This window comes from Spea bombifrons, chromosome 2 (assembly GCF_027358695.1).
Source record: "Spea bombifrons isolate aSpeBom1 chromosome 2, aSpeBom1.2.pri, whole genome shotgun sequence".
Taxonomy (NCBI): Eukaryota; Metazoa; Chordata; class Amphibia; order Anura; family Pelobatidae; genus Spea; species Spea bombifrons.
The window spans coordinates 92,842,979-92,859,608 of record NC_071088.1 but is presented as its reverse complement, the minus strand read 5'-3'; the positions used below and the strand labels follow the sequence as shown (position 1 = coordinate 92,859,608).

Genomic DNA, 16,630 nt, shown 5'->3' with positions numbered 1-16,630 from the left:
GAGAGAGGTCCCTATTTAGCTATTAACTGTATTTTGTATCATACTTTGTTACCTAGTTTGATGTCTGTCAAAGTAACAAGTAGCTGGCATATAGCCGCCTATCTGCTAGCAACTACCAGTTTGCAGCTTGTAACCATATAAAACAGTTGGTAGCTACAGGCAGTCCATCCTGAATGTAGTTCACCAAGGGCATTCAGTTTTCATTTCAAATACACCCAACAAATTTAGAGCTTCAAATACTTGTTGAGCAGGTATCAAAAAGAGATCCCTTAAAGCTGTAATTCTTGTGTTTATACTGAGGATAACAATTCCATGCATTAAAAAAAAAAAAAAAAACAGAAAACCTATTGGCATACACTTCTGATGCTTAATATTAGACTTGTGCATTCGTATTCGGGAGAACATGAAAACAAATGGTGAGTTTGTTGAAACAGAAAACCAAATAAACTAACATGGTGGCCAGTAAAAATAGACGAATCTTCGTGTTCATCTTTGTTAATACCTCTTAGCTGGTCTCCTTGGTCCCGTCCCTACCTATCTTGTCTACGTAGCATCGCAGGAGTTAACTTGAATGAGAATCCGTAGGATCGCCCCTGGAGCTAAAAGTTCGTAAGAGCGACTCTCTTGGTTGATGCCAGAGGAGCTCCCTGGCTGCGACCAATAGAGGCGCTCGTATAATGCATGTGCCCTTTTGTGCCATGAAAGTTTTCTGCGATCACAGGAACTAAAGCTTTTAGAATAAAAAACAAACAAACAAAAAACCACTTTCATTCTTAATATTGCCATTCAGAACACTTTATTTAGGGAAGACACAGATGTGGTATATTAGTTTTCTTGTGTCCTTATATATCCCCTAACGCTCTCTGCATTCTGTCCATTTTGTCGGCTTCTGCTTCGAGAGTCTGCAGTAGAGTAGCTTCCCAATGAACACAGATCAACTCCTTTGCATTGATGTAAATCTCATCTTGTCAGTTCTAAGGCTCACAGACCTCGGAGCCATGTTCGTTTGTTGGGGCTCTTGAAGGTTTGCACATACAACAAAGACTCTTTAAGCCTGACATCAAGCCACCTACAAAACTGGATGTGAAAAGTGTCCTGCAGGGGTGCAAGAACTGATAAAAAATCAGCATGAAGAGCATCGATATGGTATAACCCACCAGGAGCAGTGCGACCAAAAAAGTGCTACCTATGAGCGAGTAAACATCTGTTTGATAGATGTACCATAGGAAAATCAGGACGGCGTTTTCAATATGTCTGAGCATATAATACATGGTGATGCGACACCAATTGTTTGATTTGGTAATCAGGTCGGGCTCACTGAGCTCGACCTGAATCGGACACCAGCAGAAAATGCTCGTCACAGAGTACAGGATGTTCAGTACAGCACGCTCAGTAGCAGTCCTACACTTGCTCAAACCATTCTTGTTTCCCGATGACTTATTCTTCCAAAAACTGATCCATGAGTAGAGCATAAAAGCCAACAGATTTAAGGCCACCACACACAGGGTCCATGTTTTGAAAACGGAGCTGAAGAGGCCAAGCACGACGACTCTGCAGGAAATCTCAAGGAATCTCCAAAGCAATAAGCAGAGGTAGGCAGCTGGTCGAAAGGTGAAATCATAGTCCTCGTAATTAATTCGAATGGCCAGGATGTTGCACTGTAACGCTCCATACGTAACGGACAGCAGAGAGATACTCATAAGCATGCCTGAAGAAAATCAGAAAAGGAAAGGACAATTCCAATTAGTAAACATTAAGATAAATGTATGTGTAAATGATATGCATTTATGAAGAAAAAGTATAGTTCTTAATCACTGGGGCATTTCTGCACATACAATTTGTGTGTGACTATATTGACAAAGAAACGACAAAGAAATGTTGTCTTACATCTGCATAGGCTTATATGCTGTTGTGAGATGGAAATATACAGCTGTAGTATCAGTTGAGGTGCTGACCCAAAGAAAGCTTGGATGAAGGAGGCCCAGCGGAAAGCAGAACTGTGTTTGGACAGCAGCATATCAACGCGACCAACCTCCTGTTCCACCTCAACCCAACCGCCATCTTCAGACAGCTGCTTCCTCTTAATGAGGGTGTCGTATGGATCCTCTGATTTTCCATTAATGAAGTAAAGGCGGAGAACTTGCACACACCTGCAAAGTACAGGAAAAAATAGGGTTCACTCATTATTAACACTGGACAGAACATTGCAGCCACATGGGGTGAGGTTCCGTTTAACACAATGAAAACTATTACTGCCCTGCATCATTAGATAAATGCTTTCACCCAAACCTGACCCAAAACATAACGCCTTTTATTCGTCTTTCCAGCCCCCTGTATATCTCCGGTTCAAATATAATCTGGCCAAGAAGCACACATAAAACCATAAACTCAATAGTGACTGAGATTTTAGATTCAACTCAAACTCTATGTATTTAAATGATATCTCGGTATGTATCGCTTTTCTACAAAACACAATCATTCCCTTCAAAATATCCCCTGTTCCCACTCTTTGTACTATCAGAGCTACAAATATTAAATGGAACGCCTTTTACCCATCTAAAATGAGAACACGTTTGTTGTCCGGGTTTAGTGGGAGGGAATCAGTGAAAATTCGATCCATTTTTAAGGGGCCTGAAACCTATGAACTCTGACGGCACATGAAACCTCGTAACATTAAGTTGCAACGGATCACATTGTGATAACTTGTAAGCAGATGCCATATACAAAATCTGTGACAGTTGTATTTGATGGCTTTATTCATCTATTGATTCCTAATTGCTCACAAGAACAGACCATCTTTTCCTTCTGTAGAAATATGCTATAATCTGTGTTATTGGTGATTTCATTCTAAATTGTCTTTGTGAAATATTTTGTCTATCCCTTATTGTAACAGCGCTATGGAATCTGCGGGCACTATATAAATAAATGGCATGGAATCATCAGCGGTTTTCATTTCTTTTACAATAGACAGTGTGCCATGTACCTAATGCACTGGCTCACCGATGTGGTATCTATCTAAATACAGGGCACCTTCCCTCCTCACTCACCTGAACAGAGGTCCCAGCTGCAGGAGATGAAACAGATGTTCCAGGGATCTGTCATCAAAGAATTCCATGTGGAAGCAGACAAAACAGATCTGTACCAGAAGGCAGGGCAGAAGACAGAATAGGAGGGTCAAGTACAACCAAATTCTGTGCACTGCAGTGCTGTATGTGCTGCTCAAGTACAGGCCTAAGATTGTCTCTGCTACATATAGAAACAGAGAAATCAAAATTGAGCGAGGGAATTTCATGGTCGCTCAGCTTGAGTGCGGACACTCAGAAACAACGCGTAGCAAACAGCTACTTTTGAGAAATAACAGCGTCAGGCAAGCAGGAGTGCACGAAACACTATCCAACCATCAACTGACCTAGCCCAGCTGCTGCTTTCCCTATAGCCTACAGTGACATCACAATCACTTTGTGATGTCATAATGCTGATAATGTAACAGCTGGCTGTCAGCAGCATGTGTGATTTTAGCAGTTATTTAAATAGTTATATGTTTTCAACAAAGTGTATTATTGTATTATCTTTTGCCGTTTTTGAAATAAAGCAGTTTACTTCAATGGAACACAGAGGACTAACTACATAAGGGAAATGGTGCTTTTATTAAGAGCCGATGGAAGTGAACATAGTAGCCAACTGAAGCACTAGACTAAGGGCGTAACTAGAAACCACAGGGCCCTGGCGCAAAAATTGCCCGGGTCCTCCCAACAGCTGGTATGTAGTGGTGTGATAATACACCATGCATGGCATAGGTTTAACAACACATTTCAAGGGAACATTGTCTCAGAAAGTGCAAAATGATGCGCTTTTCTGCTTAAACTTATGAGCATAAATCAGAACCCTAAAGATTTGCCCCAGAGTTTCTGGGTGAAGGACCACTACCTTGGGTCTCCAGTCAACCTTCTTCTTTCTCCACTCCCCCTATATCACACTTATCAGGAGCTAGCCCTACCCCTTACATGGCTTGCCTTGCCTTCAAACGCAGCTAGCTGCATACAAAGGTGCTTTTAAATTGTACTTGCTAGTTGTCCACCGATTCCTTGCTTTGTCCTATGTGCATATTGGTCATTTGAAAACACACCTCAACACATGAATTCATATGTTTTTTTAGCGTGTTCTTCCCTTTCCAAATTTTTTTAGCCATAATGTTCTTACAACAGGTAAGAAACCTTAATGATACTCAGCCTTAAAAGGGAAACTGCTGTTAAAAAAATTCCAGTTGACTTAATATATCTGATCATTACAGGTGCCTCTATCAAAAATCGTTTGTGAAACATTATTACTCACAAGGTTCTTGAGCCAGTAGACCCTTGATAATTACCACGCTAACAGTGCAGGATTTTCAGATAATGCCGAAAAGTGTTACTATACAAAAAGCATCAGTGAGTTCTCGTTAACCTTGCATACTCACAATGAGTTTCAGGAGTTTTAATAACTAAAATAACTAATATATATATATATATATATATATATATATATATATATATATTTAAATATATAGTAGATTTTACTCCCAAAACCCTGGGCTCTAGGATTAAAAAAAAAAACCCTGAGACCTATTCTTCAATAATTACAGAAACAACTACTGTTGATGGAGAATGGACAGAGGTCCCTATTTAGCTATTAACTGTATTTTGTATCATACTTTGTTACCTAGTTTGATGTCTGTCAAAGTAACAAGTAGCTGGCATATAGCCGCCTATCTGCTAGCAACTACCAGTTTGCAGCTTGTAACCATATAAAACAGTTGGTAGCTACAGGCAGTCCATCCTGAATGTAGTTCACCAAGGGCATTCAGTTTTCATTTCAAATACACCCAACAAATTTAGAGCTTCAAATACTTGTTGAGCAGGTATCAAAAAGAGATCCCTTAAAGCTGTAATTCTTGTGTTTATACTGAGGATAACAATTCCATGCATTAAAAAAAAAAAAAAAACCAGAAAACCTATTGGCATACACTTCTGATGCTTAATATTAGACTTGTGCATTCGTATTCGGGAGAACATGAAAACAAATGGTGAGTTTGTTGAAACAGAAAACCAAATAAACTAACATGGTGGCCAGTAAAAATAGACAAATCTTCGTGTTCATCTTTGTTAATACCTCTTAGCTGGTCTCCTTGGTCCCGTCCCTACCTATCTTGTCTACGTAGCATCGCAGGAGTTAACTTGAATGAGAATCCGTAGGATCGCCCCTGGAGCTAAAAGTTCGTAAGAGCGACTCTCTTGGTTGATGCCAGAGGAGCTCCCTGGCTGCGACCAATAGAGGCGCTCGTATAATGCATGTGCCCTTTTGTGCCATGAAAGTTTTCTGCGATCACAGGAACTAAAGCTTTTAGAATAAAAAACAAACAAACAAAAAACCACTTTCATTCTTAATATTGCCATTCAGAACACTTTATTTAGGGAAGACACAGATGTGGTATATTAGTTTTCTTGTGTCCTTATATATCCCCTAACGCTCTCTGCATTCTGTCCATTTTGTCGGCTTCTGCTTCGAGAGTCTGTAGTAGAGTAGCTTCCCAATGAACACAGATCAACTCCTTTGCATTGATGTAAATCTCATCTTGTCAGTTCTAAGGCTCACAGACCTCGGAGCCATGTTCGTTTGTTGGGGCTCTTGAAGGTTTGCACATACAACAAAGACTCTTTAAGCCTGACATCAAGCCACCTACAAAACTAGAAGTGAAAAGTGTCCTGCAGGGGTGCAAGAACTGATAAAAAATCAGCATGAAGAGCATCGATGTGGTATAACCCACCAGGAGCAGTGCGACCAAAAAAGTGCTACCTATGAGCGAGTAAACATCTGTTTGATAGATGTACCATAGGAAAATCAGGACGGCGTTTTCAATATGTCTGAGCATATAATACATGGTGATGCGACACCAATTGTTTGATTTGGTAATCAGGTCGGGCTCACTGAGCTCGACCTGAATTGGACACCAGCAGAAAATGCTCGTCACAGAGTACAGGATGTTCAGTACAGCACGCTCAGTAGCAGTCCTACACTTGCTCAAACCATTCTTGTTTCCCGATGACTTATTCTTCCAAAAACTGATCCATGAGTAGAGCATAAAAGCCAACAGATTTAAGGCCACCACACACAGGGTCCATGTTTTGAAAACTGAGCTGAAGAGGCCAAGCACGACGACTCTGCAGGAAATCTCAAGGAATCTCCAAAGCAATAAGCAGAGGTAGGCAGCTGGTCGAAAGGTGAAATCATAGTCCTCGTAATTAATTCGAATGGCCAGGATGTTGCACTGTAACGCTCCATACGTAAAGGACAGCAGAGAGATACTCATAAGCATGCCTGAAGAAAATCAGAAAAGGAAAGGACAATTCCAATTAGTAAACATAAAGATAAATGTATGTGTAAATGATATGCATTTATGAAGAAAAAGTATAGTTCTTAATCACTGGGGCATTTCTGCACATACAATTTGTGTGTGACTATATTGACAAAGAAACCACAAAGAAATGTTGTCTTACATCTGCATAGGCTTATATGCTGTTGTGAGATGGAAATATACAGCTGTAGTATCAGTTGAGGTGCTGACCCAAAGAATGCTTGGATGAAGGAGGCCCAGCGGAAAGCAGAACTGTGTTTGGACAGCAGCATATCAACGCGACCAACCTCCTGTTCCACCTCAACCCAACCGCCATCTTCAGACAGCTGCTTCCTCTTAATGAGGGTGTCGTATGGATCCTCTGATTTTCCATCAATGAAGTAAAGGCGGAGAACTTGCACACACCTGCAAAGTACAGGAAAAAATAGGGTTCACTCATTATTAACACTGGACAGAACATTACAGCCACATGGGGTGAGGTTCCGTTTAACACAATGAAAACTATTACTGCCCTGCATCATTAGATAAATGCTTTCACCCAAACCTGACCCAAAACATAACGCCTTCTATTCGTCTTTCCAGCCCCCTGTATATCCCCGGTTCAAATATAATCTGGCCAAGAAGCACACATAAAACCATAAACTCAATAGTGACTGAGATTTTAGATTCAACTCAAACTCTATGTATTTAAATGATATCTCGGTATGTATCGCTTTTCTACAAAACACAATCATTCCCTTCAAAATATCCCCTGTTCCCACTCTTTGTACTATCAGAGCTACAAATATTAAATGGAACACCTTTTACCCATCTAAAATGAGAACACGTTTGTTGTCCGGGTTTAGTGGGAGGGAGTCAGTGAAAATTCGATCCATTTTTAAGGGGCCTGAAACCTATGAACTCTGACGGCACATGAAACCTCGTAACATTAAGTTGCAACGGATCACATTGTGATAACTTGTAAGCAGATGCCATATAAAAAATCTGTGACAGTTGTATTTGATGGCTTTATTCATCTATTGATTCCTAATTGCTCACAAGAGCAGAGCATCTTTTCCTTCTGTAGAAATATGCTTTAATCTGTGTTATTGGTGATTTCATTCTAAATGGTCTTTGTGAAATATTTTGTCTATCCCTTATTGTAACAGCGCTATGGAATCTGCGGGCACTATATAAATAAATGGCATGGAATCATCAGCGGTTTTCATTTCTTTTACAATAGACAGTGTGCCATGTACCTAATGCACTGGCTCACCGATGTGGTATCTATCTAAATACAGGGCACCTTCCCTCCTCACTCACCTGAACAGAGGTCCCAGCTGCAGGAGATGAAACAGATGTTCCAGGGATCTGTCATCAAAGAATTCCATGTGGAAGCAGACAAAACAGATCTGTACCAGAAGGCAGGGCAGAAGACAGAATAGGAGGGTCAAGTACAACCAAATTCTGTGCACTGCAGTGCTGTATGTGCTGCTCAAGTACAGGCCTAAGATTGTCTCTGCTACATATAGAAACAGAGAAATCAAAATTGAGCGAGGGAATTTCATGGTCGCTCAGCTTGAGTGCGGACACTCAGAAACAACGCGTAGCAAACAGCTACTTTTGAGAAATAACAGCGTCAGGCAAGCAGGAGTGCACGAAACACTATCCAACCATCAACTGACCTAGCCCAGCTGCTGCTTTCCCTATAGCTTACAGTGACATCACAATCACTTTGTGATGTCATAATGCTGATAATGTAACAGCTGGCTGTCAGCAGCATGTGTGATTTTAGCAGTTATTTAAATAGTTATATGTTTTCAACAAAGTGTATTATTGTATTATCTTTTGCCGTTTTTGAAATAAAGCAGTTTACTTCAATGGAACACAGAGGACTAACTACATAAGGGAAATGGTGCTTTTATTAAGAGCCGATGGAAGTGAACATAGTAGCCAACTGAAGCACTAGACTAAGGGCGTAACTAGAAACCACAGGGCCCTGGCGCAAAAATTGCCCGGGTCCTCCCAACAGCTGGTATGTAGTGGTGTGATAATACACCATGCATGGCATAGGTTTAACAACACATTTCAAGGGAACATTGTCTCAGAAAGTGCAAAATGATGCGCTTTTCTGCTTAAACTTATGAGCATAAATCAGAACCCTAAAGATTTGTCCCAGAGTTTCTGGGTGAAGGACCACTACCTTGGGTCTCCAGTCGACCTTCTTCTTTCTCCACTCCCCCTATTTCACACTTATCAGGAGCTAGCCCTACCCCTTACATGGCTTGCCTTGCCTTCAAACGCAGCTAGCTGCATACAAAGGTGCTTTTAAATTGTACTTGCTAGTTGTCCACCGATTCCTTGCTTTGTCCTATGTGCATATTGGTCATTTGAAAACACACCTCAACACATGAATTCATATGTTTTTTTAGCGTGTTCTTCCCTTTCCAAATTTTTTGAGCCATAATGTTCTTACAACAGGTAAGAAACCTTAATGATACTCAGCCTTAAAAGTGAAACTGCTGTTAAAAAAATTCCAGTTGACTTAATATATCTGATCATTACAGGTGCCTCTATCAAAAATCGTTTGTGAAACATTATTACTCACAAGGTTCTTGAGCCAGTAGACCCTTGATAATTACCACGCTAACAGTGCAGGATTTTCAGATAATGCCGAAAAGTGTTACTATACAAAAAGCATCAGTGAGTTCTCGTTAACCTTGCATACTCACAATGAGTTTCAGGAGTTTTAATAACTAAAATAACTAATATATATATATATATATATATATATATATATATATATTTAAATATATAGTAGATTTTACTCCCAAAACCCTGGGCTCTAGGATTTAAAAAAAACCCCTGAGACCTATTCTTCAATAATTACAGAAACAACTACTGTTGATGGAGAATGGACAGAGGTCCCTATTTAGCTATTAACTGTATTTTGTATCATACTTTGTTACCTAGTTTGATGTCTGTCAAAGTAACAAGTAGCTGGCATATAGCCGCCTATCTGCTAGCAACTACCAGTTTGCAGCTTGTAACCATATAAAACAGTTGGTAGCTACAGGCAGTCCATCCTGAATGTAGTTCACCAAGGGCATTCAGTTTTCATTTCAAATACACCCAACAAATTTAGAGCTTCAAATACTTGTTGAGCAGGTATCAAAAAGAGATCCCTTAAAGCTGTAATTCTTGTGTTTATACTGAGGATAACAATTCCATGCATTAAAAAAAAAAAAAAACAGAAAACCTATTGGCATACACTTCTGATGCTTAATATTAGACTTGTGCATTCGTATTCGGGAGAACATGAAAACAAATGGTGAGTTTGTTGAAACAGAAAACCAAATAAACTAACATGGTGGCCAGTAAAAATAGACGAATCTTCGTGTTCATCTTTGTTAATACCTCTTAGCTGGTCTCCTTGGTCCCGTCCCTACCTATCTTGTCTACGTAGCATCGCAGGAGTTAACTTGAATGAGAATCCGTAGGATCGCCCCTGGAGCTAAAAGTTCGTAAGAGCGACTCTCTTGGTTGATGCCAGAGGAGCTCCCTGGCTGCGACCAATAGAGGCGCTCGTATAATGCATGTGCCCTTTTGTGCCATGAAAGTTTTCTGCGATCACAGGAACTAAAGCTTTTAGAATAAAAAACAAACAAACAAAAAACCACTTTCATTCTTAATATTGCCATTCAGAACACTTTATTTAGGGAAGACACAGATGTGGTATATTAGTTTTCTTGTGTCCTTATATATCCCCTAACGCTCTCTGCATTCTGTCCATTTTGTCGGCTTCTGCTTCGAGAGTCTGTAGTAGAGTAGCTTCCCAATGAACACAGATCAACTCCTTTGCATTGATGTAAATCTCATCTTGTCAGTTCTAAGGCTCACAGACCTCGGAGCCATGTTCGTTTGTTGGGGCTCTTGAAGGTTTGCACATACAACAAAGACTCTTTAAGCCTGACATCAAGCCACCTACAAAACTGGATGTGAAAAGTGTCCTGCAGGGGTGCAAGAACTGATAAAAAATCAGCATGAAGAGCATCGATATGGTAAAACCCACCAGGAGCAGTGCGACCAAAAAAGTGCTACCTATGAGCGAGTAAACATCTGTTTGATAGATGTACCATAGGAAAATCAGGACGGCGTTTTCAATATGTCTGAGCATATAATACATGGTGATGCGACACCAATTGTTTGATTTGGTAATCAGGTCGGGCTCACTGAGCTCGACCTGAATCGGACACCAGCAGAAAATGCTCGTCACAGAGTACAGGATGTTCAGTACAGCACGCTCAGTAGCAGTCCTACACTTGCTCAAACCATTCTTGTTTCCCGATGACTTATTCTTCCAAAAACTGATCCATGAGTAGAGCATAAAAGCCAACAGATTTAAGGCCACCACACACAGGGTCCATGTTTTGAAAACGGAGCTGAAGAGGCCAAGCACGACGACTCTGCAGGAAATCTCAAGGAATCTCCAAAGCAATAAGCAGAGGTAGGCAGCTGGTCGAAAGGTGAAATCATAGTCCTCGTAATTAATTCGAATGGCCAGGATGTTGCACTGTAACGCTCCATACGTAACGGACAGCAGAGAGATACTCATAAGCATGCCTGACGAAAATCAGAAAAGGAAAGGACAATTCCAATTAGTAAACATTAAGATAAATGTATGTGTAAATGATATGCATTTATGAAGAAAACGTATAGTTCTTAATCACTGGGGCATTTCTGCACATACAATTTGTGTGTGACTATATTGACAAAGAAACGACAAAGAAATGTTGTCTTACATCTGCATAGGCTTATATGCTGTTGTGAGATGGAAATATACAGCTGTAGTATCAGTTGAGGTGCTGACCCAAAGAAAGCTTGGATGAAGGAGGCCCAGCGGAAAGCAGAACTGTGTTTGGACAGCAGCATATCAACGCGACCAACCTCCAGTTCCACCTCAACCCAACCGCCATCTTCAGACAGCTGCTTCCTCTTAATGAGGGTGTCGTATGGATCCTCTGATTTTCCATTAATGAAGTAAAGGCGGAGAACTTGCACACACCTGCAAAGTACAGGAAAAAATAGGGTTCACTCATTATTAACACTGGACAGAACATTGCAGCCACATGGGGTGAGGTTCCGTTTAACACAATGAAAACTATTACTGCCCTGCATCATTAGATAAATGCTTTCACCCAAACCTGACCCAAAACATAACGCCTTCTATTCGTCTTTCCAGCCCCCTGTATATCTCCGGGTTCAAATATAATCTGGCCAAGAAGCACACATAAAACCATAAACTCAATAGTGACTGAGATTTTAGATTCAACTCAAACTCTATGTATTTAAATGATATCTCGGTATGTATCGCTTATCTACAAAACACAATCATTCCCTTCAAAATATCTCCTGTTCCCACTCTTTGTACTATCAGAGCTACAAATATTAAATGGAACGCCTTTTACCCATCTAAAATGAGAACACGTTTGTTGTCCGGGTTTAGTGGGAGGGAGTCAGTGAAAATTCGATCCATTTTTAAGGGGCCTGAAACCTATGAACTCTGACGGCACATGAAACCTCGTAACATTAAGTTGCAACGGATCACATTGTGATAACTTGTAAGCCTATGCCATATACAAAATCTGTGACAGTTGTATTTGATGGCTTTATTCATCTATTGATTCCTAATTGCTCACAAGAGCAGAGCATCTTTTCCTTCTGTAGAAATATGCTTTAATCTGTGTTATTGGTGATTTCATTCTAAATGGTCTTTGTGAAATATTTTGTCTATCCCTTATTGTAACAGCGCTATGGAATCTGCGGGCACTATATAAATAAATGGCATGGAATCATCAGCGGGTTTCATTTCTTTTACAATAGACAGTGTGCCATGTACCTAATGCACTGGCTCACCGATGTGGTATGTATCTAAATACAGGGCACCTTCCCTCCTCACTCACCTGAACAGAGGTCCCAGCTGCAGGAGATGAAACAGATGTTCCAGGGATCTGTCATCAAAGAATTCCATGTGGAAGCAGACAAAACAGATCTGTACCAGAAGGCAGGGCAGAAGACAGAATAGGAGGGTCAAGTACAACCAAATTCTGTGCACTGCAGTGCTGTATGTGCTGCTCAAGTACAGGCCTAAGATTGTCTCTGCTACATATAGAAACAGAGAAATCAAAATTGAGCGAGGGAATTTCATGGTCGCTCAGCTTGAGTGCGGACACTCAGAAACAACGCGTAGCAAACAGCTACTTTTGAGAAATAACAGCGTCAGGCAAGCAGGAGTGCACGAAACACTATCCAACCATCAACTGACCTAACCCAGCTGCTGCTGTCCCTATAGCCTACAGTGACATCACAATCACTTTGTGATGTCATAATGCTGATAATGTAACAGCTGGCTGTCAGCAGCATGTGTGATTTTAGCAGTTATTTAAATAGTTATATGTTTTCAACAAAGTGTATTATTGTATTATCTTTTGCCGTTTTTGAAATAAAGCAGTTTACTTCAATGGAACACAGAGGACTAACTACATAAGGGAAATGGTGCTTTTATTAAGAGCCGATGGAAGTGAACATAGTAGCCAACTGAAGCACTAGACTAAGGGCGTAACTAGAAACCACAGGTCCTGGCGCAAAAATTGCCCGGGTCCTCCCAACAGCTGGTATGTAGTGGTGTGATAATACACCATGCATGGCATAGGTTTAACAACACATTTCAAGGGAACATTGTCTCAGAAAGTGCAAAATGATGCGCTTTTCTGCTTAAACTTATGAGCATAAATCAGAACCCTCGACCTTCTTCTTTCTCCACTCTCCCTATATCACACTTATCAGGAGCTAGCCCTACCCCTTACATGGCTTGCCTTGCCTTCAAACGCAGCTAGCTGCATACAAAGGTGCTTTTAAATTGTACTTGCTAGTTGTCCACTGATTCCTTGCTTTGTCCTATGTGCATATTGGTCATTTGAAAACACACCTCAACGCATGAATTCATATGTTTTTTTAGCGTGTTCTTCCCTTTCCAAATTTTTTTAGCCATAATGTTCTTACAACAGGTAAGAAATATATATATTTATATACATAGTATATTTTACTCCCAGAACCCTGGGCTCTGGCATAAAAAAACCTCTGAGAACTATGCTTTAATAATTACAGAAACAGCTACTGTTGATGGAGAATGGACAGAGGTCCCTATTTAGCTATTAACAGTATTTGGTATCATACTTTATATATTTTCATGTTCTCCCGAATACGAATGCACAAGTCTAATATTAAGCATCAGAAGTGTATGCCAATAGGTTTTCGGGGGGGGGGGGGGTTTGCATGGAATTTTTAACCTCAGTATAAACACAAGAATTACAGCTTTTTGATACCTGCTCAACGAGTATTTGAAACTCAGGTAATGAGGCAACAAAGATGCCCCAGGCTATCACACTACCACCACATTTGACTGTTGGTATGATGTTCCCATCATGGAATGCTGTGTTAGCTTTACCTAAATGTAACGGGACCTATGTCTTCCAAAACATCTCACTTTTAACTCATCAGAATATTATCCCAAACGTCTTGGGGGTCATCAAAATGTTATTTTTAGCAAATGTGAGATGGGTCTATGTGGTTTTTTTTTGGTCAGCAATATCAACTCTCCAATGGATGCCATTTTGCACAGGATCTTTCTTATTTTGAAATTATGAACCCTGACCTTAACTTAGGCAAGTAAGGCCTCCAGTTCTTTTTACGTCAGTCTGGGTTCTTTTGTGATATCCAGGATGAGTTATCGATGTGGTCATGGAGAAACATTGGTAGGTCGGCCATTCCTGAGAAGGTTCACCACTGTTCTATGTTTTCTCTGTTTGTAGCTAAAGGCTCTCGCCATGGCTCACTGGAGTCCCAGAGCCTTAGAAATGAATTAACTCCTTCCAGACTGATAGCTGTCAATGACTTTGTTTCTCATCTGTTCTTAAATTTATTTGTTAATTTAGTAACTAAGTAATTAATTTTTCACGTAGGGCCAGGTAGGGTTGTAACTGTTTTCCTTCTATACATGAAATCATCATTTATAAACTGCATTTTGTATTTACTGAGATTAACTTTGTCTAATATTAATATGATGATCTGAAATATTTAAGTATGGCAAATATGCAAAAATAGAAGGAATTGGGAAGGAGCAAATACTTTGTCACAGCACCGTATATCTTCATTATCCTTTCCATTATTACAAGAGGGTCTTGAGGGAAAAAGTGAATAATTAGGTTACACAGCAATTTTGTTGTGAAGTGCTAAATATATTATGATAACATGTTTAATGTTTTTCGATAGATGCTAAAATATAATTAATGTCTAACTCACACTAGTTTGCTCATCAGTCTGGGAATATTAGTAGTAATAACAACTACACCTTTAATACATATATTTCTATTGTTACAGTTATTTCTTTTACCTGTATGCAATCCTGTGTATAATGATGACAGGGGCCATAGTTCATTCATGTTGCCTTTTGTGCATTTTTAATTACTGTTGTGTAATGTTATGATTGTAAAATTTGTACCGAGATATTATGTTGTTTGTCATCAAATTATTGATGGAAGCTACGTCTTTAGTTTTGATCCTTCTCTCTTCTCGCTCGTCTCCTATAACCCACTGTTAAGGTCAGAATGATGGATGATACTGAGCACCTCTCACTAGTTTGAATGGCTTTCAAGGCAATGCCAGATCAGCACAACAAGAATGCTGTTTCAGAAGAGAACACTGATCCCATTCAGCCTTTCCCCACAGATTAATACACTACATTCCCAATTTTGTGCACAAGCCACACATTATTTCTTGATACAGCTTGCAGATGTAAGGGTTTCGTGCTTGCTCAGACCATTCAAACTCTGCTCAGGCAGGAAAGGTCCCACTTCCTCTTGAATGAATTAAGGTTTTTTCCTGGCAAGGGTGTTGTTTGGGTGGCATGGTGCAATAAGCGTGGGAGAAAGTTTAGAATGGACAGAATCCCAACATTTCTGCATTAACAAAATCTGTTATGTTATGTTTAATTAATTTGCCACTGATTATAGTGCTAAATATTATTCTGCCGTCTCTCAGAGATAAATACTGCTCACGTTGTAAAAATGTGTTTGTGTATAGTATATATGTGTGGTTAGATATATATATATATTGTGTATTGTTACAGCCAGGCCCGGACTGGCCATCGGGCACACCGGGCCGGCCCACGGCAGGGCAGGATTGACTTAGGGGCTGATGGAGCTGCAGCTCCAGGCCCCTACCTTAAAATAGGCCCAGTCAGGACCGGACTGACTGGGCCTATGCGGCCTCTACAGCCGCATTAACGCAGGGCGTAAGGGGCACCTGCCCCTTAAGCCCGCAGCAACTGCGACCGGGTCCGCCACTCTAAGGGGCCGGGAAGCCCCCACCAGGGCCGGCCTTACGGGTGTGCGGCCACACAGGGTTTAAATTAAAACATCGGGGGATTTTTTTTTACTTTATTTAACATCCTCCATGTTAAATAAAGTTTTTGTTAACTTTATTTAATATGGAGGATGTTAAATAAAGTTAAAAAAAACCCTGATGTTTTAATTTAAACCCTGTGCGGCCGCACACCCGTAAGGCCAGCCCATAAAAATGGGCTGCTCTGGCTTAAATGCCCGGGCCTATTTTTTGTCCTAGTCCGGGCCTGGTTACAGCCAAAGGTCTGTAATATTTCCAAGGTGATTCTTTTGTTAGTGTTTGATACTGAATTGCAGTATGGCAGGGCTGTACATTTCACCCCATCTTTATTTATTGCATAAAATAATATGTGTTTTGCTATTTTATATATTGCCTTTCAAACATAAACCTTGACTAACCACTTTCAGTTCTTCATTTGTTTGCAGTTAACAAGCTATTTTAAAAGTTACGTTTCTGTGACTTCTCCAATTTTTTCTCCCGTCTAGTCTAACACAACTACACTAACAACCAAATACAATGAAAAATGTAACACAAAATGAATTTGAATTATTTAATATCCTAATATAGGCCTAATCACCGCATTGATGTTTTCTCAATAAAAGCACCGTACTCAGTTTTAAACTTTTTTATTAATCATAAGCAGCTTCCGTTATGAAAAAGGTTGAAGATCTCTGTGCTACATATGTGTTACTTACAGTCACTGTCCGCCACCCCACCAAGAAGACACAAGGTAGCCATCTATGGACATTTCAGAAAGCATTCTTACCATATAAAAGCAATCTCTCCTAATATACTACT

The 16,630-nt window shown here is 40.2% G+C and overlaps 3 protein-coding genes across 3 annotated transcripts; all 3 read right to left on the bottom strand.

Annotated features, from left to right (window-relative positions):
- Nucleotides 1-974: 974 nt before the first annotated feature.
- On the bottom strand, nt 975-3,292 carry LOC128473756 (endoplasmic reticulum membrane adapter protein XK-like). Its single transcript, XM_053455996.1, has 3 exons — nt 3,048-3,292; nt 1,888-2,150; nt 975-1,708 (listed from the first exon to the last, which is right to left on the bottom strand). The coding sequence occupies exons 1-3, from the start codon at nt 3,290-3,292 to the stop codon at nt 975-977; spliced, it is 1,242 nt and encodes a 413-aa protein (XP_053311971.1).
- Nucleotides 3,293-5,620: 2,328 nt separating this feature from the next.
- Nucleotides 5,621-7,938, bottom strand: LOC128473755 (endoplasmic reticulum membrane adapter protein XK-like). The gene is made up of 3 exons (XM_053455995.1): nt 7,694-7,938; nt 6,534-6,796; nt 5,621-6,354 (listed from the first exon to the last, which is right to left on the bottom strand). Exons 1-3 carry the CDS (start codon nt 7,936-7,938, stop codon nt 5,621-5,623), a joined length of 1,242 nt encoding a protein of 413 aa, XP_053311970.1.
- Nucleotides 7,939-10,259: 2,321 nt separating this feature from the next.
- Nucleotides 10,260-12,578, bottom strand: LOC128473754 (endoplasmic reticulum membrane adapter protein XK-like). The gene is made up of 3 exons (XM_053455993.1): nt 12,334-12,578; nt 11,173-11,435; nt 10,260-10,993 (listed from the first exon to the last, which is right to left on the bottom strand). Exons 1-3 carry the CDS (start codon nt 12,576-12,578, stop codon nt 10,260-10,262), a joined length of 1,242 nt encoding a protein of 413 aa, XP_053311968.1.
- Between the last annotated feature and the right edge of the window lie 4,052 nt (nt 12,579-16,630).